This window comes from Callorhinchus milii, unplaced genomic scaffold (genome assembly GCF_018977255.1).
Source record: "Callorhinchus milii isolate IMCB2004 unplaced genomic scaffold, IMCB_Cmil_1.0 Scaffold4, whole genome shotgun sequence".
Classification (NCBI taxonomy): domain Eukaryota; kingdom Metazoa; phylum Chordata; class Chondrichthyes; order Chimaeriformes; family Callorhinchidae; genus Callorhinchus; species Callorhinchus milii.
This window is the reverse complement of record NW_024704745.1, coordinates 7073402-7095440: the sequence shown is the minus strand read 5'-3', so window position 1 is coordinate 7095440 and position 22039 is coordinate 7073402. Positions and strand designations below refer to the sequence as shown.

The 22039-nt window shown below is 53.0% G+C and overlaps 3 protein-coding genes across 3 annotated transcripts in view; 2 read left to right on the top strand and 1 right to left on the bottom strand.

The window, feature by feature from the left end:
* LOC121848855 (ribosomal RNA processing protein 1 homolog B-like) overlaps positions 1–4057 on the top strand; it is a 4360-nt gene extending 303 nt beyond the window's left edge. The window contains exons 2-8 of the mRNA XM_042334022.1: positions 158–222; positions 348–568; positions 827–927; positions 1387–1484; positions 1889–1908; positions 2459–2578; positions 3567–4057. Coding sequence (XP_042189956.1) covers positions 158–222; positions 348–568; positions 827–927; positions 1387–1484; positions 1889–1908; positions 2459–2578; positions 3567–4057 — 1116 coding nt within the window. The remainder of the gene's footprint in view (positions 1–157; positions 223–347; positions 569–826; positions 928–1386; positions 1485–1888; positions 1909–2458; positions 2579–3566) is intronic.
* Positions 4058–10132: 6075 nt separating this feature from the next.
* On the bottom strand, positions 10133–10956 carry fgf9 (fibroblast growth factor 9). The gene is made up of 3 exons (XM_042334021.1): positions 10817–10956; positions 10537–10640; positions 10133–10309 (listed from the first exon to the last, which is right to left on the bottom strand). The coding sequence occupies exons 1-3, from the start codon at positions 10935–10937 to the stop codon at positions 10133–10135; spliced, it is 402 nt and encodes a 133-aa protein (XP_042189955.1). The 5' UTR covers positions 10938–10956.
* A 171-nt stretch (positions 10957–11127) lies between these two features.
* Positions 11128–20146, top strand: pdxka (pyridoxal (pyridoxine, vitamin B6) kinase a). The gene is made up of 11 exons (XM_042334020.1): positions 11128–11205; positions 11944–12106; positions 13201–13305; positions 13746–13829; positions 14505–14551; positions 14887–14972; positions 16340–16385; positions 16876–16987; positions 17969–18105; positions 18325–18391; positions 19950–20146. Exons 1-11 carry the CDS (start codon positions 11128–11130, stop codon positions 20060–20062), a joined length of 1038 nt encoding a protein of 345 aa, XP_042189954.1. The 3' UTR covers positions 20063–20146.
* Positions 20147–22039: the final 1893 nt, after the last annotated feature.

The following is a 22039-nucleotide window of genomic DNA, read 5'->3' as shown; positions in this document are numbered from 1 at the left end:
GGCGGCCTACCACCACACCCAGGTGGCCTATCTAACATGCATCTCAGGGTGGAGGTCTGTGAGGCTGACTCTCCCTGGGGTGGGAGGGGTGGTCAACTTCTTCTCCTGTGTGTCTGTGTGGGGGGTTTCACTGACTTTGACTCCTTTCTTCCTGCAGTTGTCTGCGGAACAGAACTTGAAGTTTATTGATCCTTTTTGTTGCATTGCGGCCAAAACCAAAGAGTAAGTAGGGCGTCCGCTGTCTTTTCTCTCTGCTTTTGGTGGGAACAGGTTTTTCCGGGGTGGGTGTTGCTGTGACGGCGGACACTGCTACACACACTGACCTCTCTTGTTTATTCACCACTCAGCCGGGTCCTGCTGCACTCCATCACACATGGGATCTTCGAGCTGATTGTGGACCAGGCACCATTTGCTGTGGAAGACCTAATGAAGGAGCTGGAGCGCAGTGAGGGGGTCGACGACTCCAGTGAGGACCAAGCTTCTGACAGCGATCTAGACGAGCCCGTGCTGGGCAAATCAGCAGCGAAGCACATCAACGGGGCACGAGAGGAGCTGGCGGAGTCTGAGTGTGAGCCACACCACCTGCAATTAGTGACCCCTCCCCCCGCCCATCTCCTCGTGTCTGTTTCAATGTCTAGTTCAAGACCTTTCCTGTTTTCCTGGTCTCTATGCTGTGAATGGCAGGGATGTAGGCAATCCCGGTAGTCAGTCAGTGCACAGAGCTCATCCCAGATTGAGCTGGAAACACAGTCATTTGATGTGTTGGATTTATTCTGCTGCTTCTCCTGTGCTGACTGGCTGGACTCACCTGTATATTTGCATCTAGGCTCGGTGACAATGGGAGCAAAGTCCCCGCTTGACCGTGGGGAAGACGAGGAGGAAAATTTGGATCTGCCGTCAGACGAAGATGTAGGACCTGTCCTTCAGGTGAGAAGACTTCATTCTGTGTGTTTAATAGGTGAAGAGTATAGAGCGTATCTCAGTCCGAACAGTGAGTGACTCTCGACTAAGAGTTATTTAACTTTAAATCCTGCTCGTTTCACACACGGGGCCATTTATTCTTTTGGTTGTGGGTTAGACCTGTGTAGGGGTGGGTGGGGGTTAGCCCTGTGCTGGGTTGGGTGGGGTGGGGGGTTAACCCTCTGTCTGGATGGGTGGGGGTTAGCCCTGTGTCGGGGTGAGCCCTGTATCGGGGTGGATGGGTGGGGGTTAGCCCTGTGCCGGCGTGGGTGGGAGTTATCCCTGTTTCGGGGTGGGTGGGGCTTAGCCCTGCGTAGGCGGGTGGTATGTTGAATGTTCCCAGGTGTAGGGTGGAAGTGGTGTGGGGGCTTGTTGGATGTTGTGGAACTTAGCAGTGACCCCCTGCTGCCTGTGTTTTCCCTGCAGTTTGACTACACAGCGATAGCTGGCCGCCTCTTTGAGCTCGCAAGCAAGAGCAAGACAGCAGCTGCGAACCGGAAGCGCCTCTACAAACTGGTGAAGAAGTGAGTGCAGCATTTGACAGCGCGGTGGCTAGTGTTAGTCTCACTGTGGCTGGTGTGACAACGCCTGTGTTAGTCTGTCACTATAGCTGGTGTGATAGCTCCTTTGTGTGTCAGCTCCTGTGTTAATCTCTCACTGTGGCTGGTGTCACACTTCCTGTGTTAGTCTCTCATTGAGGCTGATGTGACAGCTCCTGTGTTAGTCTCTCACTATAGCTGGTGAGACAACTCCTGTGTTAAGTCTCTCACTATAGCTGGTGTGGCAGCTTCTGTGTTAAGTGTTTCTTTGAGGCTGGTGTGACAGCTCCTGTGTTAGTCTCTCACTATAGTTGGTGAGACAACTTCTGTGTTTGTCTCTCGTTTCGCTTGCTGATACTCACTGGCGCGCTCTCTCCCTCTCTCCTCAGATTCAAGGATTTGGCTGAAGGTGAGATTGTGGACATTGCTGCCCTTGGCCTTTCTCTAGTCCTGGTTTGTTCCACATATCTAGTTTTGAGTTGCATTTTTTTTTAACTGGATCCACTTTCAGGATGCCCTCGACTCTTAAGCTTCTATCCTTCATATTATCTGTCCACTTCCCTCTTGAAACCTACATGGATTTTGCCTCTGCACCTAACTTAGTAGTTCCACACCCAACAACTCTTGAGTTAAAAAGAAAGTTCTCCTAAACTCACTTTTTGCTCTTCTTGTGACTAACAGAGCTTCACTGTGTTGTGCTATCACTGACTTGAGATTGTGGACAGTGTAGAGGGAGCTTTACTCTGTGTCTAACCGTGCTGTCGCTGACCTGGAAGTGTGGATGGACAGTGTAGAGGGAGCTTTACTCAGTCTCTAACCTGCTGTCGCTGACCTCACCCTAAAAGGGGCAGCTTCTATAAGCAACTTAGCCGTAGAGTACAGAGAAAGCATGGTTGAAGCCATGGAATGGGAAAGTGTGAGGGTGCCTGGCGATGCATTTCTAACTCTGTCTTGTGCAGGAATCTTCCCACACGACGCGCTCTCTGCGGAGCTCTCCACAGATGAGGACGACGAGGAGGATTTTGAGTGGAGGAAGAGGAAGAAGCGGAAGGCGGCAGCGGAAGAGCGGCAACGAAAAAGTAATGTTTGCACGGGCTCTGTGCTGCTCGCAATGTGTGTACACTGCAGCTCATTGCCCCATTGACAGCATTGCAAATCATTACCACAATTGTAAATTGTCACATTGACACCGCTCTCGACTCTATCCACAAGGTCTATTGAGTATGACCACGCTACCAGTCTCGGATTAACCTCAGCTGGTTAAGACATTCTATACAATTCTTCAACTCAACCAATGTTTACGATGATAAAATAATTCTTGCATTTGACACAATGCCTTTCACGTAGGAGGAGGTCTCGAGCATTCCATAGGATTCACTGTGAAGTGTAGTGACTGTGTAATTTGTAGGCAAATTTAGCGCACAGCAATGTCCCACAAACAGCCATGGAGTGAGTGACTAAAACTGTTCCCACAATCACCATGTTCTGTGTGCAGGTGGCAGCCTCTGGTCTGGTCATCAATCTCTCTGTATGAACCAGGGAGCTATTGGCAGTCAGGCTGTGTAGCATTCTCCCCTCTTCATTTTCTACTGAATTAAATCTTAAACGGTACACCGTATTGAAGTGGCGGGGTCCTGGAGGTTAAATATGAGTGTGATGGTTCATTCCCTTTTGGCGAAGTCTCAACTGTTTCACCTATTACTCCCTAGCCCCTCGCTATATCTCCCCCTCCCCTCCCTGCAGCTGTCTCTAGCATACTGCACAACTCCAGCTTCCCATGCCACTGTCAATGGCTGAGCTTTCACATTCTATATCTCTGACCTCTCCCTTGCTCTCATCTCCATCCAATAGACTTGTCTATCCAAATCTGGTCTTTAAAAACCTGCTTCTTTGACTGCGCCAATGGTCTCCTCCTCAGTGTCAACTCCTGCCTTTGTAAAGCACTCAGACGTTACATAAATGCTAATTATAGTCGATGTGTAATTCTCTTTCCCCACCACCGCCTAAGGGGAGCCTTCAGAGTTCCGCAAAACCACGGGACTGAAATTGACCCTTTTTGCTCTGTAGAAGAAAGGAAAGAAGAAGATGTTCAGGAAGTGGACAGCCCTCAGCCCCGCGAGGAGCGAGTGGAGGAGTCTGCAGCCCCCAAACAACCAGCGGCTGTCCGGAGAAAGAAAAAGAAGCAGAGAATAGTGAGGAGAGCAAGTGATGGAGCAGAGGTGGTGGTGGCAGCGGTGCCTGGCGGACACGGGACGGAGCAGCGCCCTGAAACGCTCACAATAACAACAGCAGCAACAGCAAAGGTCATCGGGGCGGAGAGCACGCAGTCACCCGCTGAGGCGTCTGGGCACCAGGACTCGGTGCAGGTGGAAACCCAAACCCTCGTCGTGAAGAGGAGAAAGAAGAAGCAGAAGGCGAAGGCTGTGCTGCTGAACGGCAACATTCTGGCTGGAGCCTCAGAGCAGAGCCCGCAGTCCCCAGCCCCGCAGCCCCCAGCCCCGCAGCCCCAGCCCCACAGCAACACGGCCCCAAAGCTAAGCTTCACCACAAGAAGTTGAAAAGCAAGAGGAAAGTGTCATCGCTGGCGCTCGCTGCCGGCCCCGGGAAGCGGAGAGCACCGCCACTTGGCACCCGCGGGGCCAAGAAGCTGAAACCCCAAAGCAACGTGAGTGTCGACAGCTAGAGCCCAGCCTCCCATCCCCACCCCCACACACACACAGCGCATGAGCCCAGCCCCCCCCAACCACACAGCGCATGAGCCCAGCCACCTCACCCCCACCACCCACAGTACCCGAGCCCACACACACCGCACCGCGCACAAAACCTCCCACCCCGCTCTCCCCCGCCACCCCTCGTGTCCCTGACACCATACGCCAGGACGAGGGGGTGCCTACCAGGTGCTCACCGGGTTTACTGTTTGCAGGGAGACCCCATGAGGAAGGCACAGACCCCGACACCAGACAGCGACTTTGTGACGCTCCAGAGCGCGGCCATACCCAGGTCCTTGTTCCTAAGGAGAGCGCAAGGCGCCAACCACACCACCCAGCCTGGGCACAAGGTAACCATGGTCTCCTCCCTACCTCACTCACACTCTCCCTCCTTCACGCTCCCTTCCTCACCATCATCTCCCTCTTGCCCTCCCTCTCGCCCTCCCACCCCCCCCTCTCTCTCGCTCCTTCTCACCTGCCCTCCTCTCTCTCGTTTCTCCCCCCACCCCCCTCCCCACACCCTCTTGCCCTCCCTGTCTCCCCCTAGCTCCCTTCCTCCCCCTCATCCTGTTTATCACGCGTTGCAGGTTACAGTCTCGTCTTCTAGCAACAAGAAGGTTCGTTTCGGATTGAAAAACAATACAATGGCAGGTAAGGTCTCTCCCCCCCCCCTCCCCACACACACACACACACTGCCACCCCAACACAAACCGCCCCTCCCCACCCCCCACACACACTGAACCCCCCACACACGCACTGACCCCCTCCACCCCCCACACACACTGCCCTTCACCCCCCACACACACTGCCCCCTCACTCCTCACACACACTGCCCCTCACCCCCCACACACTGCCCCCTCACGCTACACACACTGCCCCCCCACACACACTGCCCCACACACCTTGCCCCCCATCCCCCACACACACTGCCCCCTCCAACCCCACACACACACTGAACCCCTCCACCCCCCATACACTGCCCCACACCCCATACACACTGCCCCCCAACCCCCACACACACTGCCCCCCCACCCCCCCACACACACTGCCCCTCACCCCCCACACACTGCCCCTCACGCTACACACACTGCCCCCCCCACACACTGCCCCCACACACCTTGCCCCCCCATCCCCCACACACACTGCCCCCCTCCAACCCCCACACACACACTGAACCCCTCCACCCCCATACACTGCCCCACACCCCATACACACTGCCCCCCAACCCCCACACACACTGCCCCCCAACCCCCACACACACTGCCCCCCACCCCCCACACACACTGCCCCCTCACCCCCCACACACACTGCCCCCTCACTCCTCATACACACTGCCCCTCACCCCCACACACACTGCCCCTCACTCCTCATACACACTGCCCCCTCACCCCCCACATACACTGCCCCAACCCCCCACACACACTCCCCCCACACTGCCCACTCCACATTGTTAGTATTAGTGCCCCCCAAGTGACTAGTGTTAGTGCCTCCCCCACCCCAGTGAATAGTGTTAATGCCCCCCCAGTGACCGCTGTTAGTGCTCCCTCAATGATTAGTGTTAGTGGCCCCCCCGTGACTAGTGTTAGTGCCCCCCCCCCCCCGCCCGTAACTAGTGTTAGTGGTCCCCCCCCCCAGTGGCTAGTGTTAGTGTGTCCTCCCCCTCCCCAACCGGTGACTAGTGTTATTGCCTGGGAAGTGCTGGTTGCGGCTGAGTTGGGAGTGAGTGCGTAAGATGGGCTTCAAAGCTGTGTTATCTTCTCTTGAGCAGAGTTCAAGCGGACGGACAGGAGCCTGCTAGTGAGCCCCGAGGGTACATCCCGCGTGGCGTTTGACCCCCAGCAGAAGCCGCGGTGCGGGGTGCTGAAGGCCCTGGCCTCCCCCTCGCCCCAGTGTGGCCCCCGCCGAGCCCGGCCCAGAGCCAGCGAGTATTTCTGACTCTTTGGCCCCTCGACTGCCAAGTTCTGACTTTCTGTAACCTCCAATGATGGCGTCCTGGAGCTGCTCATCAACCCCGCCCCTTGTTTTACCCCTTGTTTCCCCCGTTCCCCCTTGTTTTACTCCCTCACCTCCCCTTGTTTTACTCCCTCTTTGTATCCCTGATGTAGAGGGTGTGTGTGAGCCATAGGGAGCGATGGCCTGTGTAGGCTGGTGTGCGGTCGTCACTTTTGCTTTTTAAAGTTCATGATTTGTACAACCACACGCACACCTGTCCCTGGCAGAGAGAGCTCATATATAGACACACACACACACCTGTCCCCTGGAAGAGAGAGCTCACACACACACACCTATCCTCTGGCAGAGAGAGCCCACATACACAGCTGTCCCCTGGTAGAGCGAGCTCACACACACAAATACACACCTGTCCTCTGGCAGAGAGAGCTCAAATACACACCTGTCCCCTGGCAGAGAGAGCTCACACATACACACACCCCTGTCCGGTGGCAGTGGCTGATGCGTTATGTGCAGCCCCCATCTATGATGTGTCACTGACTCTGAGTCTCATCCCTTCCTGCTGAAAACTCGTGTTTTCAATCTCTTCATACCTACCCCGCGCCCCCACCCCCCACCCCACACCACCGGCCTGGGAGGAGTGAGCAGGTGTGGTGTGGGACAGATCTCTTTCTCTCTTAAGCTCTACACAACCGGGCCCAGCCTTGAGGCTGATTTCTGCTGTCAGATCGTAGATAAATTGTATAAAAGAAATATAAAGGTTAAAATGATTTACAGAGAGAGGCGTGTGGCGAAGCAGGGAAGCTCTGTTGGTCTCCGCAGTGTGCACTTGCAAGGTTCAGGAAATGTCATGGTCTCCTGGTGTCATAACCGAGCCACAGCACGGGCGCGCTCGTGTTACCCCCTGTTACAAGGAGAGAGATGCGTCAATCGTATGGAAGGGCTTGAGCTCACCTTGGTTGTGCTTGGATTTGCACAGCGACTGTCATGTCAGTGATACTGATACTGTGTATGAGCTGGTTACACCATTCGTTTCTGTTCCGCTTTACAAGGAACCGTTTAAACCCACAAGCGCCCTGTGTTATCAGTCAGTCGCATTAAATCGCTGATTGTTTTCTACAACATCACATTGTCCTTTCTTTTATTTGCAAAAGTGATTTCTGCAGCTGGCACTGGAGTCGCCGGCCGAGCCACAGAAAAGCAACCTCTGTTACAAGGTTTCTCGGCAACAGCCACACAGCAATCTTTATATGCACACAACACATTAATCTTTATGTAACCAGTGGATGAGTTATCAGAGGCTGGTCTGAGACCCTGGGGGAGAGGAAACGACAGTGGCTTTTGCGGGAGTCATTTCAGGCAGGAGGTGAAATTAGTTTTCGAGAAAGGTATGAAAGACACCAGCGCAGGCCAAGAAACAGAAACTCAGGACCAGCGTCTTGACTGCGGGGCTACAGGAGTCTCAGGGCCAGTAGCGCACAGAGACACACACACAAGGAGACACACTCACATAGAGACACTCACAAGCACTGAGAGAGAGACACTTGCATAATGACACTCATAAACAGAGACACTAATGCACATGCATAGAGATACAAACACAGACAGACGCATAGAGATACACAAATTCATAGAGACACACATATAGAGACATTCACAAATACATGGACAGAGGGAGACACAGACAATCGCAACAGCGTGGCCTCTGAGTTGAGCAAAGCCCATTTCCCACATGTACTGACCGTTCCGACCACAGTAACGTTAGATAAACAGCGCGAGAGGCCCACGGGCCAGAAACTACATTGTTTAGCGACAGCCAATTTGCACACAGCAATGTTCCACAAACCGCTATGAGTGATTTGATTTGGAGGATTGTTGGTCAGTTATGGCCCTCTGCGTGTTGAGGGAGACCGGGAGCCGGGCCAGAGAGGCTCTTAATATTCATTCCTCATTTGTAAAGTGTTATTAGTGTTTCTGACACAGATATAACAAATATAGATTTACTAATAGCTCAGATTGTACAACACAAGCACAAATTACAGAAGTGAAATATCTGAAATATTATTCAAATACAAACAGATTTGTAGTTGATTTCACAGACTTGCTGTGGTGAGACTCACTCCGACAGCAAAGCACCACTCCCGTATCCAGCGAGGACCACCCTACCCATCAGGGCTTTGGCTTCCAGGGTTAACAGGAGCTGAGTGGGATGACTCCCTGCCCCCAGTGACTGGTCTGCCCTTCCAGGTCCTGCCGATAAGCCAGGCTGGGCTGTGCTGTCATCAGCAGTGCCCTGGAATACTGCGCACCAGTCTGGCTCAGGAACCGGACGAGAGACCACCACAGAGGTCTGGCTGGGTTCCGACACTCCGTTGTCAATCATGTCATCTTGCAGCCAGTTCAGCTGCAAGGAGATCCCACTAACCTTCCCTCCCACCCCAGGATGATAGTCACCAGTTGGTCATTTGAAATCTGACAAGCGTGGGTTTGAGCCCTCGTTAGATGGATTGTAGGTACCAGCTTCCCTGCCAGCTTCCCGGCGTGCAACACAGCTCAGCATGAATTACACAAGAGCATTGCCACCATCTTGCTGTCTGCAGCTCGGGCACAAGTCCCTTCCCGTTGAGCGATGATTCCACCAATTGGAGGTGCAGAGTTTAAGCCGCAGCTGCTTACCTTTCTGCGGGTCAATCAAGGTGGATTCCAGGCGCTGGATGTACAAATATGTGTTGATGAACGTGGACTCCAGATAACGCCTTCCAGCAGCTGTTGCCCCAAGTCTCAGAGTTTCTCCATCAGCTATCTAGCAGGGATCTGCCTTCAGCGTGGTGGGAGGACCTTTACAGAAAGCTTGTGACATGCTAGCCACCTTGGTGCTCTCGAGGTCCAAGGCCAATGCTGCTTACTCAGCATCAGCTGATGAATCCAGATCCTCGGTCAGTGGCCTTGGCAAATAAATGTGCTTGCTGTGAAGCCCACTCTGCCACCAGGGTGCTTAGCGACAGGTCAGTGTAGGCCGGACTTGGACCTCAAGAACATCAAGGTGACCGATTCCTGTGTTTGCCACAAATCCACCTCACTGCTTGATCCTGGACTTTGTAAATACCGCCCCTCCCACATCTCTAGCTGCATCCCCAAGAGCTCTGAATCACAAAGGAGAACTGTTTGCATAAGAGGTCTTACATGCCACAAGCTTGACCTGCACTGGGACCTTGCTGTCCTTGAACCTCAGCGAGGTCCTTCAGGACGGTCCAAGCAAATGTTGATGTCCACGATGACCCCCAACTATTGGTCCTGATGTCCCTTGTATTTCCAATTAACAACCTCGATGTCTTCTCTTAGCCCTGCAGAGCCAGGATGTCTCACTTGGGCCCCCACCCGCCCCACTGCATAGCCCAGTGTACACGCTGGTCAGTGCAGCACACACAGCCCCAATAACAGACATGCTGCCGGCAGGCACCACAACATCCTGCTCGAATGCTTGCTCACTTACTCACACAATCTCTTTTCTGCCCTGGGAATGCGAGGAATGGAAACTACGTGAATGATGATTTTTATTTGAATTCCTCTCTAATCGGTTCGGTCACGTTTATCTGCGGTGCTGACCTTCATAATAGCGTTCTGTGCCTGCACAGGATGCTCAATTTCCCATTTAGTGACAGTCTGGGTTGTGGGGTGGGGGTGAACCCTGAGAGTGCTTCCCACACTCGATACCCCCTCCCCTTCCTTCGCCCACCCGTTTATTGTGCAAAATTCACACTCCTAAATAAATGTTAAACAATAAAATATTCTCCACTTCTAATCAAATAACTTAATGACCGAGCCACCCTCACGCAGCAGCTCGCTCGCTCACTCACTCACTCACTCACTCGCTCACTCACTCACTCCCTGTCTGTGAGATGTGCATCACTCACTCAGTGTGAGATGAGTCACTCTCTGTGTGAGGCTGGGGCTGGGAGCGGGGCTAGGACATGCCTACAAGCCGCAGGATGAAGTGTGTGCTGGGTGGTGGCTCCGGGCTTTGTGGGCGTTCTTGGCACTGCCTCGTTTGGTGAGAGCGATGTACAGTCGTGGGTGTGAGTGCGACGAGTAGGTGGTGTAATAATTCTCCTCCATCTTCTCTCGGAATAAGCAGTCCTTGGTGAAGGTTTTCTGCAGAGGCAAGGAGTCAGAATCACTGGCGTTAGAAGAGCGGGTGGGAGTGCGGGTGGGAGTGTGTGTGTGTGTACATAGGGGAGGGTGGGAGTAGTTAGGGGAGAGAGCCAGGGAGGGGGTGAGACGATCTGGGAGGAAGATGGGGGGTTGGGGTGGCGGGAGGGGGTAAGCTGGCGGGGGTTTGTGGAGGAGGGTGAGTGGGGTGAGGAGGGATTGGGACTCACCGAGCCGTACAGGGTCCCACGGGGGCTGAGGGCCAAGAAGAGGCCGGTGCCCGCTGCCCGCACACCCACTGTGCCCACCCCCACAGACAGCAGCTCCAGCACACCTGCGGAGAGAGAGAGACCAGGATCACCTGTTAAACATGATAACATGGGCGGAGGAGTTACACAGAATAATGTGTGTGAAACATAACATGGGGTGGGGGGGGGGTTATTCATCATAATGGGGAACGGTGAGAGGGTTGTTACACACAATACCAGGTGGTGTGTGAATTATACTCACTATAGGGGTTGCTCTGGTGGACACCATTCACGGTGCCATCAGGAAGCACTTGCAGGTGGAAGCCGATTCCAATGCGACAGTACAGGAGGCGCTGACGCACAGGGTTGGTGCTGCCCTTCATTATGTTGTGTGAAATCCTGTCTGCAAGAAGCACAAGCAACACACTCAATACCTGTCCATTCACTGTTTGCCTGCGCTGTGCTGCCACTGACCTGGGAGTGTGGACTGACAGTGCAGAGGGATCTTTACTCTTGTTTTTAATCCTGAACTGGGAGTGTGGACGGACAGTGTAGAGCAGGAGTGGGAAAAATATGGCCCACGGGCCACAACCAGCCCGCCAAATGATTCTACCCGGCCTGTCGTTGTGTCTAGCAATAGAAAAAATTATAGTTCGTTCAGTCCCAGAGAGTCGCATAAAATTCGCATATGAATCAGACCGGGATCATCAGCCAATCACGCTGCTTAGTTGTGCGCACGCTCCCTTAAGTGTTGAATCAGGCTGACGTCAGAAAGGTACGGATCGGCAAATTTTCAAACACGCTCGCGGCAACCACGGCAATACTTTTCACGGAAGAGGACATTCATTCGAAATTAGTTTATCAAAGAAGCGGAAAGTGACGCTGAAGGCCGAATATTCAACAAAGAATGAACTTCTAAATATTTTTGTACCGGTGTGGGTGGAAAAGCTGCGCGCTGCTTGCTCCTCAATCCACAGCCCGCTGCCTCCGCTCGACTGGCTCTGGCCATTTGCATGTCGCTCGTGCCCTCTGTTCCACCTTCGGTGGCCGCCCTTTCAGCCACTACTCCCCAAAACTCTGGAACAATCTTTCTCTATCCCTCCACTTTGCCCCCTCCTCCTCATCTTCAGGTTGTGCCCGAAGACCTTCCTCTTTGACTTACAGACAGTCACCCTCACTCCATCCCTCGGTTTGGGACGCTACCCTGTGTGAGAGGCGCTGTATAAATGCAAGTAGTTGTTGTTGTTGCTGCTGCGTTCTGTGCTGTTCCTGACCTGGGAGTGTGGACGGACAGTATAGAGGGAGCTTTACGTTGTCTCTAAGTTGTGCTAACACTGATCTGGGAGTGCAGGCAAACAGTGTGAAACTGACATGGTTGCAGGATTCTAGCTGATCGGTTGCTACTCGCTGGGAGCGTGGACTATTGTGTACTATTGTGGTCCTATTAAATACCTCGTGTCAGTTTGGGACTGTTTTGATCTGTTGTGTGTCCGGCAGGTCCTGGGATTCGAAGTGGACACAGTGAACTCGGTGCAGTTTTCCAATCACACAGGTAAGCCCCAGACACTCCCTCCATCTGCAATGCAGCTTCCAGCACTTCATGAACTCTTACAGTTTGAAGGATCTCTTGTTTTGAGGCATGAGCACAAACCTGACCTGCACTTAGTCTTGGGTTGTCACCAGGCAGGAACAGGCCTGTTCATTCTGTCCCAGAAATGTTCTCCACACCATACAGCTAGGCTGCTGATCATTACCCCCACTCCCTTGAACATTCGGCCTCTTCAAGCATTGGATTAATTCCCTTTTTAAACAGTTTGAGACTCAGTTTCAGTTTATGATCTAACCTGGCCTCAGCCTGGCTCGGTCGCACTTTCACCTCGCGAGTCAGAAGGATGTGGGTTCGAACCTGAAGTCGGGACTTTGACCTCACGGTCTAAGCTGATACTCCAATGCAGTGCTGAAAATTGTCGGAGGTGCCGTTCTTTGGATGAGAAGTTAAACTAAGGTCTCCTCTCTGCCTGTTCATGTAGACGTTAAAGATCTCATGACCTTATTTGAAAGGAGAAGGGAGTTTCTCTCTCCCAGTGTCCTGACAACAATCCCCCAGGTACAATTGGTGTTGCTCTTCATGGATGTTTGTGGAATTTTCCTGTGTGCAAATTAATTGCTGTGTTTGCCTGTAAAATACCTCGTCACTACACTTTACCGTAAAATCCTGTGAAGAGCTTTGAGATGTCTTGATGATGTGATAAGGCACTGTATTAAATGGAAGAAATATTTATAACCACAATGCCTCCAGTGCCACTGCCCTCAGTGTGAAGATATTTTTTCTGATCTTTTTACTTCCTTTTTATGATTACTTTAAATTTCTGCCCTCTTGTTACTGTCTCATGAACCAGTGGCAAAAATTAATTACTATTTACCCTGTCACAACTCTTCATAATCATGAAGGAGTCTTATCAGGTCACCTCTCAACCTTCTTAGCTCGAAAGAAATAGCCTTAACATTTCAAGTCTCTCTTCACAACTGATTTCCTCCCCAATGCCTTGCAACACGCTGCACCATTTTCCAATCATTTTTAGGCTTAGAATTGTATAGAATTGGATGGCTGGACTGCCTGACTCACAGCCAGTATATCTGCTGCAGGGTATGATCACTGGACGGGGCAGGTCATGACAGCCAACGAGCTGCACACACTGTATGATGGGCTGAAGCTGAACGGTGTAAATCGCTACGACTATGTGTTGACAGGTAAGCAAGAGGCGTCTGTATGAAGTGAGTGTCTCTAACCCTGTGCTATCACTGACTTGAGATTGTGGACCTGTAGTGTAGAGGGAGCTTTACTCTGTCTCTACCGCTGACCTGGATGTGTAGTCGGACAGTGTAGAGGGAGCTTTACTCTGTGTCTAACCGTGCTGTCGCTGACCTGGAAGTGTGGATGGACAGTGTAGAGGGAGCTTTACTCAGTCTCTAACCCTGACCTGGGAGTGTGGCTGGACAGTGCAGAGGGAGCTTTTACTATATCTCACCTGCACTAACCACACATGCTGCTAATTTGATTAACTGAGCCGTGTCTGGCTGTTTATGCTGTCGTGTAGATATGTCAGTGGAATGTGGAGCTGCGGAGGTTTTCATTTGTTGATCTGCCACCTGGAATCTCACTGATTGAATCCGTTGCTTTTAATCCAAAGGATATACACGAGATGCGTCATTCCTGGAAATGGTGGTGGATATCATCAGAGAGCTTAAGTGTCAAAACCCCAACCTGGTGTATGGTGAGCAGCTCCCAGATCTGTCTGTGTTTTTGTGTGTGTGCGTCTGTATCTGTGCCTGTGTGTGTGTCTGTATCTGTGCCTGTGTGTGTGTGTGTCTGTATCTGTGCCTGTGTGTCTGTATCTGTGCTTATCTGTGCCTGTGTATATGTCTATCTGTGCCTATGTGTCTCTGTACCTGTGTGTCTCTGGATCTGTGTGTGTATTTGTGTGTGTGTGCGTCTGTGTGTGTGCCTATGTCTATGTGTGTGTGTGTGCCTGTATATGTGTACATGTGTGTGTATGTCTATGTGTGCCTCTGTGTGTGTGTGTGTGCTTGTGTGTGTATATGACTGTGTGTGTATAACTTCTGAATGTGTGTAGGTACTTGTAAGGGCGCAAAGGCACATATATTTGTTTACTATATGTTTACCAACATGTCCCAGTGTGTGCATACGCGCTCTGGGACATGTCCATGCGTGTAATTCGCTTTCCCGAAGACATGTCTCTGTGGCCCTCCTCTGTGCAGTTCTGTGTCTGTGTGTCCCTGTGTCTGTGTGTGTGTGCGTGGGTGTGTGCTCTCTGTACCTGTGTACATAACCTCTGATGTGTATTTGGGGCCACAAGAGCTGTGGATGTGGGGCAGGAGGGAGAGTAACACTGAGAGCTCTAGGTGACTGATCCTCTTTGCTCTCACAGTTTGTGACCCAGTGATGGGAGATCAGAGAAATGGTGATGGTTATATGGTAAGTGTGTTAGACAGCATGAGCCCATTATAGCTTTGTGAGAGTGGGATGGGAGGGAACGTGTGTGTGTGCCGGGTGGGGAACGTGTGTGTGTGTGTGGGGGGGGAACGTGTGTGTGTGTGTGGGGGGGGGAACGTGTGCGTGTGTGGATAGAGAAAGTGTGTGTGGGGGGGGGAACGCGCGTGGAGGGGAGTGGGAGGGATATGTTGAGGGTCGTAAATGTGGGGTGGGAGGGGAATGTCGAGGGGTTTAAATGTGGGGGGGTGGACTGTCGGTGGGGCAGGGGGTTGATTGTTAGCAATAGCGAATGAGTGACTGTTCTGTTCTGTTCACAGTATGTCCCAGAGCACCTGCTCCCTGTTTACAAGGAGAAGGTTGTGCCAGTGGCTGATATCATCACTCCTAACCAGTACGAGGCAGAGTAAGTGTCTAATACAGGGCTGGTTGTGACTGTTCTGGGTGTGAACTGGACAAGATTGATGGCCCGATTCCCTGGGGAGGGAACAGCACATCTGAGCGGGGGTGGTTGGGGCTGGAGAGGGAGACCTACAAGTGTGAGCCTTCCCATTGCAAATGGTTGGCAGCTGATAAGTCTGTGTGTTTTGCTGGAGAAATATTTTAGTGCAAGGTTACACAAACACTCCTACCCCTGGCCAGCTTTTATCTCCTGGTGAGACCTTGCTGCTTCTCTGGCTCAGCGGGGAGGAGTGGCCCAGAGTTTGAGACCTTCCGCCTCATATCTGTACATCTCATACCACCTCATACACGGACTTTGAGTCCATTGAAATTTTTGTAAGCAGACGGGGAATGTGTGCACCTTAGCAACATAACCAGTGTTTTGGGGGTGATTTGGGTGAGCCAGGAACATTGGCCAGGAGACTGGGTGGAACGTCCATCTGAGTCCCACAGCAACTGGAGCTGATGAACATTATGATGTGCGCAGGAACAAGATGGTCGGAGAGAGAAATGACAAAGTTCTCAGGTCAAATAAAATGTCTTTAAGGGAATGTGCATCACCAGCAACATATTCTCACAGACATTCTGAGATCCCAGCCTTGGCGTCCTGTTTCAGGGCTGCCAATCCACCAGAGCATCTCAGCACTAGTCAGCCAGACACTCCAGCCTGGTGAGAGCAGAGCCGCCATGGAATTCCAGAGGATTCCCATTTCCGCTCTTACACTCACACGGGCCAGAGTTTACCCCCACAGATTCCAGATCCGGCCTCTGTCCTCCCTGTCTCCTCTCCCCTCCCTGTCTCCTCTCCCCTCATTGTCTCCTCTCCCCTCCCTGTCTCCTCTCCCCGTCTCCTCTCCCCTCCCTGTCTCCTCTCCCCTCCCTGTCTCCTCTCCCCTCCCTGTCTCCTCTCCCTCCCTGTCTCCTCTCCCCTCATTGTCTCCTCTCCCCTCCCTGTCTCCTCTCCCCGTCTCCTCTCCCCTCCCTGTCTCCTCTCCCCTCCCTGTCTCCTCTCCCCTCCCTGTCTCCTCTCCCCTCCCTGTCTCCTCTCCCCTCACTGTCTCCTCTCCCCTCACTGTCTCCTCTCCCCTCATTGTCTCCTCTCCCCTCACTGTCCCCCTCACTGTCCCCCCTCACCGTCCCCTCTCCCCTCACCGTCCCCTCTCCCCTCACCGTCCCCTCTCTCCTCACCGTCCCCTCTCTCCTCTCCCCTCACTATCCTCTCCTCTCCCCTCACTATCCCTCTCCTCTCCCCTCACTATCCCTCTCTCCTTTCCTCTCCCCTCACTATCCCGCTCCCTTCCTCTCAGGATATGTGTCTTTTCTCTCTTCCAGAATTCTAGCGGGAAAGAAGATGAACACAGAGAAGGAAGCCCTGGAGGTAAACACGCCTGCTGTTGGTGTGTGTCTGGGGATAAGGTCCGCAATTCACACATGAATAGTTGGAGGGTTCATCTTGAGTGACAAGCAATATGGCCATCAATCTTGTCCAGTTCTCACCCAGGACAGTCACAAACAGGAGCCCTGTTTTAGACGTTTACTTTGCCTCGTACTGGTTGGGAGTGTAGGTTAGATCGAGACATTAACACTTTTCGTCCACACTCCCAGGTCGGCCACAACACGGGTTAAAGGTCCCTCTACACTGTCCGTCCACACTCCCAGGTTGGATGAATCATAATGAGGATTGATTGTGCTACGCTCAAACCAGCACCATCATAGTGACCGAGGGTGGTGGGAGGGGTGGGCGGAGGAGGTGTGGTGGGGAGGGGGGTGAAATGGCGGGGGGGGTGAGGGGCATTGATGGGTGGGAGGCAGGGCTGGGGCCGGTGACGGGGTCCTGAGTGTAGTGACTGTTCTCTCCTCATTCCTAGGTTATGGACCTTCTCCACGCGATGGGCCCTGAAACGGTGGTGATCACGAGCTCTGACTTACCCTCGTCCCTGGGAAAAGACTATCTGATCGCGCTCGGCAGCCTGAGAAAGAGTGAGTAAATACCCATCGCCCACACACACCACCCCCCACACCCCCCCCCCCCTCCCCCAATCCTTATTAAAATTCCCTCAACTCACGACGGTTTGTGGGACACTGCTGTGCGCAATTGGCTGCCGCGTTTCGCCCCCAAAACGTGCAATCAATTCACTTCACAGTGTATGCTGTGAAGCTCTTTGACGCGCCTCGAAGATGTGATAAGGCGCTGCATCAAATGCCTGATTATTAACGGTGCAGCTTGACCCCCACCACTTCTTGGCTTGGAGGCAAGAGAGCTGCAGCTGAGCCAGGCCGAACCCAGGAGCTTGTGACAGAGGAGAATTGGATTATTTATTTATTGGTTTATTGATTGCTGGGCTCCGCGGACCAGTCCTGTAACGTCGCGGTGAGGAGCCGCGGGGTGGGGGTGGGGGTGGGGGTTGCGTTGGGTGCTGCTGTGTGGTTGCCTGGGTTTACAGCACCCCACAGTGGCGGGTACTCAGCACTGCAGTAGTACAGTGGAGTCCTGTAGCTCAGTGGTTAGAGCACTCGCTTTGCAAGTGAGAGACCTGAGTTCAATTCCAGGCAGAGGGCGAAACCTTGGGCAAGTTTCCTTACTCCACACAGAGCCTAATAATAAACCCTCCAAAACAAAACAATAATAAATTGGTCATTTTCAATCTACGACTGTTTGTGGGACACTGCTGTGCGCAATTGGCTGCCGAGATCGCCCACAAATATACAGTCAATTCATTTTACAGTGTGTTCTGTGAAGCGCTTTGGGACGTCCTCCCAAAGCGCTATATCAAATGCAAGGATTATTATTATTATTACAGACTGAACAGGGCAAACCTGGAATACTGCCCAGGGATGGCTGCTTTCGACCTGTAGTGAAGGAGGTTTTTTACTGTCTCTGAGTCCAACATACGGCCTTTAGCTGAAGTGCAGGACATGACTGGAGGGGGAGTAATGTTGAGTTGTTTTTTTTTAATGCAGTAAAAGCAGACGGGACGTTGGTGAAGGAGCGAATCCGAATGGAGATCCCGAAGGTGGACGCTGTGTTTGTGGGCACCGGGGACCTGTTCACTGCCATGTTGCTGGCCTGGACACACACCCACCCAAACAACCTGAAGGTGCCAGCGTGGGCCAGCGGGCTGGGGGTGGGGGAGGTGGTGCGGGTGGCTGGTGTGTACAAGTGCGTGGCGGGGGGTGGGGAGTGGATGGGGAGTTTGGGGGTCTGACTGTGGCTGTGCTGTGAGGAGTGGGGGTGAATGTGGCTGTGCTCTGGTGGGGTGGGGGTGATGTTGGCTGTAGTCTGGCGGTGGGGTGATGGTTGTTGCCTTGTCACACAGATGGCCTGTGAGAAGACGGCCTCAGCATTGCAGCACATTGTGAGGAGGACGATCAACCATGCAAGAGGTAAGGAGCCAGGGATGTGGGTGGGGGGGTGCATGCTGGGATGGGGGGGGGGCACCTGGGATGGGTGGGGGGGGCTGCATTGCTGGGTGGTGGGCTGTCGCGTTGGGTGGGGAGGCTGCAGCGCTGAGGGGAGTGTTAGACATTAAATCGAGGCTCATGGTGGGCAGTAAAGATGCTGTGGCACAACAGTATTCGAAAGGTGAAGGGAGTTTCTCTCTCTCTCTCCCGGTGTCCTGGCAACAATCTCCCAAATAAAAGCACTCACTCACTCCGTGATTTAAGGCTGTTTGGAGGATACCAACTGCTGTGCGTAAATTGGCTGCTGCGTTTGGCGGTGAAAAAAGTCACTACACATTACAGTGAAGCACTTTGAGACGCCCTGATATGGAAGTTGCTGTAACACCCTGAGCTCCTAGCTTCTGCCCCAGGTTGCTGTGTGCGTGCGTGTGCTTCACTCTCTGGCACCTCCCTACCTCTCCGACCTCCTCACTCCCCAATCCACCACCCAGCGCCTCTGCTCGACTGGCACTGACCTCCTGCTTGGCCCTCACCGTCAGAGGTCGCGCTTTCAACAACAACAACAAAATTACATCTGTATAGCGCCTTTCACGTCGGGAGGATGTCCCAAGGCACTGGACAGACAGAGTTATGGGCCCGAGCTGAAGGTTGGGTGGAGAGGGCAGGGGGGCAAGCAGGGAGATTGAAAGCACGGTCGACGTAGGGACTTGCGGTAGGTCTTGAAGGTGGCGAGGGAGGGGAAGAGACGGAGGGACTGCGGGATGCAGTTCCAGAGGGTGGTGCAGAATGACGGAATGCCCGCCCGCCGATAGTGGGGCGAGCAAGGCGGGGGACATAAAGCAGGCCGGAGCCCGCCAAGCGGAGGGAGCGACCAGAGTAGCAGGGGATTAGCAGGTTGGAGAGGTAGTGGGGAGCTAGACTGTGGAGGGCTTTGAAGGTGAGGACCAGGATCTTGAACTGTATCCTCTGTGTGATGAGAAGCCAATGGAGTTGGGCGAGGATGGGGGTGATAGGGTTTCAGAGCTTAGTGCGGGAGAGGACACGGGCCGCAGAGTTCTGGATGATCTGCAGCCTGTGGAGGGAGGAGTTGGGGAGGCCGACGAACAGTGAGTTTGCATAGTCGAGCCTCGATGTAACGAAGGCGTGTATCCACTGCGCCCCGAAACACTCCCTCAATCCTGCCACCTTGTCCCCTCCCCTTTTTCAAACCTTACTCTTTGACCGTGCATATGGCCACCTCCCCGCCCCAGCTCGGAGTCAGGCTCTGCCATTGTTAAACGCTCTGAGACATTACCATGCATGGAGGGCACTATATGAGTGCAAGTTTTTGATGGTTTGGGGGGGGTGGGGGGGCTGGGCTGCGATCCCATGATGCTGTGTGTGGGAGGTGGCGGGGGGGTACGAGACTTCAGGGCCTTTGTGTGTGGGCAGGGAGGGGATGCTGTGCTGACCCCGCAGAGAGAGGGGGTGACTTCCTATGGTGGGTGTTGGTGAGGGTCTGCGGGCGGGCGGGCAGACTGACCGCTCTCCCTCTCCGCAGTCATGGCTGGATTGGGGAGGAGGCCCAACTCTGCGGAGCTGGAGTTACGTGTGGTGCAGAGCAAGTGCGACATCGAGAACCCCGAGATCATCATCCACGCCACCATCATCTAACATCCAGCCGCACAGCACAGCCCTCCCACACTCATTGAGTGTGGCTGCCAGCCCGGGGTAAGGGGAGGGCAGAGGGAGTAACAATCAGTGAGGATCCCCGCCCTCCCTCGTCCCCCTTCCCCCCCTCCGTCCACCTCCCTCACCTCCCTCTCCCCTCATCCCTCTCTTCCCTCCTCTCCCCTCTCCCCCCCCCCCCCCCCTCACCCATTGGGTGAGCAGAGTCAGTGGGGTGCTGCCGCAGACTGGCTGCCTCACTCGCTGGCCCGTGGAGCGTGCAGTGAGGATGGGTGAGGTGGGGGGCGGGGGCGCTGCTGTCAGGGCGAATTTGTGTCCATCACTGAATATTGTGACGTAGAATTTATAATGAACGATTAATTTCTAATATTTTTTTAAATTAACTTTTTGATTCCCGTCTGGTTTCTGTTTGTGATTGTTCCACAGTGGAGCGCCCCCTCCTCCCTCCCCCTGTGGCGTAGCTGTGTATTGTGTATAGTGCATCAACTGTTGGACACGTATGTTCTCTTCTAAGTCCCAGCCCAGCACTCCTCTCACTTCATTTGGTTTTCAGCCACAGCAGAGGGTCAGACTTCTCTGTGTGTAGCACTCTTGTGTCAGATCAGACCAGACCAGCCTACAATTATGTAAGGATTTGATAAGGAGGGCGATAAGAATGTGTGCCTGGTGAGATGTCTTGCCATTGATGTGCACAGTGAGAGCTGGCCTCAGTCAGAGCATGATGTGTGTGCAGGGTGAGAGCTATCTGCCCAGTGCGGACGCAGATACATTGATTAAACCGGCTGCAGCCCCGCTCCCTTTCCAAGGCACCGCCAGCCCTCAGGATTGCACACAGATCGAGATTTTGCACTCCCTCCCTGGGGCTAGACTTCTGGGTGATTTGCAAATTTGTGTTGAATTCCCAACCTTGGGCATTGGGGGTGGGCGGGAGGAGGGGGAGTTCACAGGCCGAGGAGATGTGCTACTGTTCAGTATTATAGTTGATCTAACAAAAGCTGTGGCCCTGGGCAAGGGCACTTGTTAACTTGCTTGATTTCTCACCAGTCTCGATGCCGTCCATCTTTCACCTCTGCTTTGTGTGTCACTTTGCTGTGTTGTACACGTCTGAATGCGGAGCTGGCTAGTGCTGACTGTGTTTGTCACAGCCAGCAGCCACTTGCCGATCTGACTCCCAAGCTCCTTACACCAACATTTACCTGAGCTCAGGTGCGTTCCTTCCAAGTACCTACCTGGAGCCTTACGGGCTCTAGAGGTGTGGTAGAACACATGGCAGTGGGGGAATGTCTGGGAAGCGGCTGAGGACAGGTGAATGGAGCCACAGCAAACCTGGAGGTCAGACACATTATTCAAAGTTGTGCAGAAGTTTTGTGAAGTGTAACGTGGGGCTGGCGGTCTGCCCAGGTCTCAGCGATTCCAGCCTCGGTCCATTGTCTTAGAATCAGAGAACTTTATAGCACAGAAGAAGGTCGTTTGTGTCTGTGCTGGTTCTTTGAAAATGCAATCCATTCAGTCCCCGTTTACCTGCCCTTTGCCCCAAATCCCTGCAAATTACTCCCATCGTAGATATGTGTCTCGTTCTCACTTGAACACTAATATGGATCCTGCCAAGACCTTTGCACCCGGCCACATTCTACATCCTAACAAGTCTGTAAACTCCTAGCATTCCACATACTAACAACTCTATAAAACCAGTTCTTCTGATCTTCCTCTGTCCAATATTCTTGATTATCTTAAATTGCTGCCTCTGCCCCTCTATGGCCCTGACACCTTCTCTAAGAGTGGGGTGACTTTAGGAAGCATCACCTCTGGTTTTATATTCTAATTTTTCTAATATTTATAAAACCTGGGCTCCTATTAGCTTTCTGCAACTTTGCACACCTACCTTCTCACCTTTACAGATTTCTGTATGTTAACCCTATGTCTCTCTGCTCTTCTGCTCCTCTTAAAATGCTAATTTAGCAG

Bases quoted from the DNA above. Each gene is read 5' to 3' on its own strand.
- fgf9 (XM_042334021.1), bottom strand. From the start codon at position 10,937: ATGAAGGGCAGCACCAACCCTGTGCGTCAGCGCCTCCTGTACTGTCGC. The intron at 10,641-10,816 runs GTGAGTATAATT...CTCTCTCCGCAG, and splicing joins CCACCAGAGCAACCCCTATA to GTGTGCTGGAGCTGCTGTCT. The intron at 10,310-10,536 runs GTGAGTCCCAAT...TTGCCTCTGCAG, and splicing joins GTGGGACCCTGTACGGCTCG to AAAACCTTCACCAAGGACTG.
- pdxka (XM_042334020.1), top strand. From the start codon at position 11,128: ATGGCCCACGGGCCACAACCAGCCCGCCAAATGATTCTACCCGGCCTG. The intron at 13,830-14,504 runs GTGAGCAGCTCC...TTGCTCTCACAG, and splicing joins AAACCCCAACCTGGTGTATG to TTTGTGACCCAGTGATGGGA. The intron at 16,988-17,968 runs GTGAGTAAATAC...TTTTTAATGCAG, and splicing joins GCTCGGCAGCCTGAGAAAGA to TAAAAGCAGACGGGACGTTG.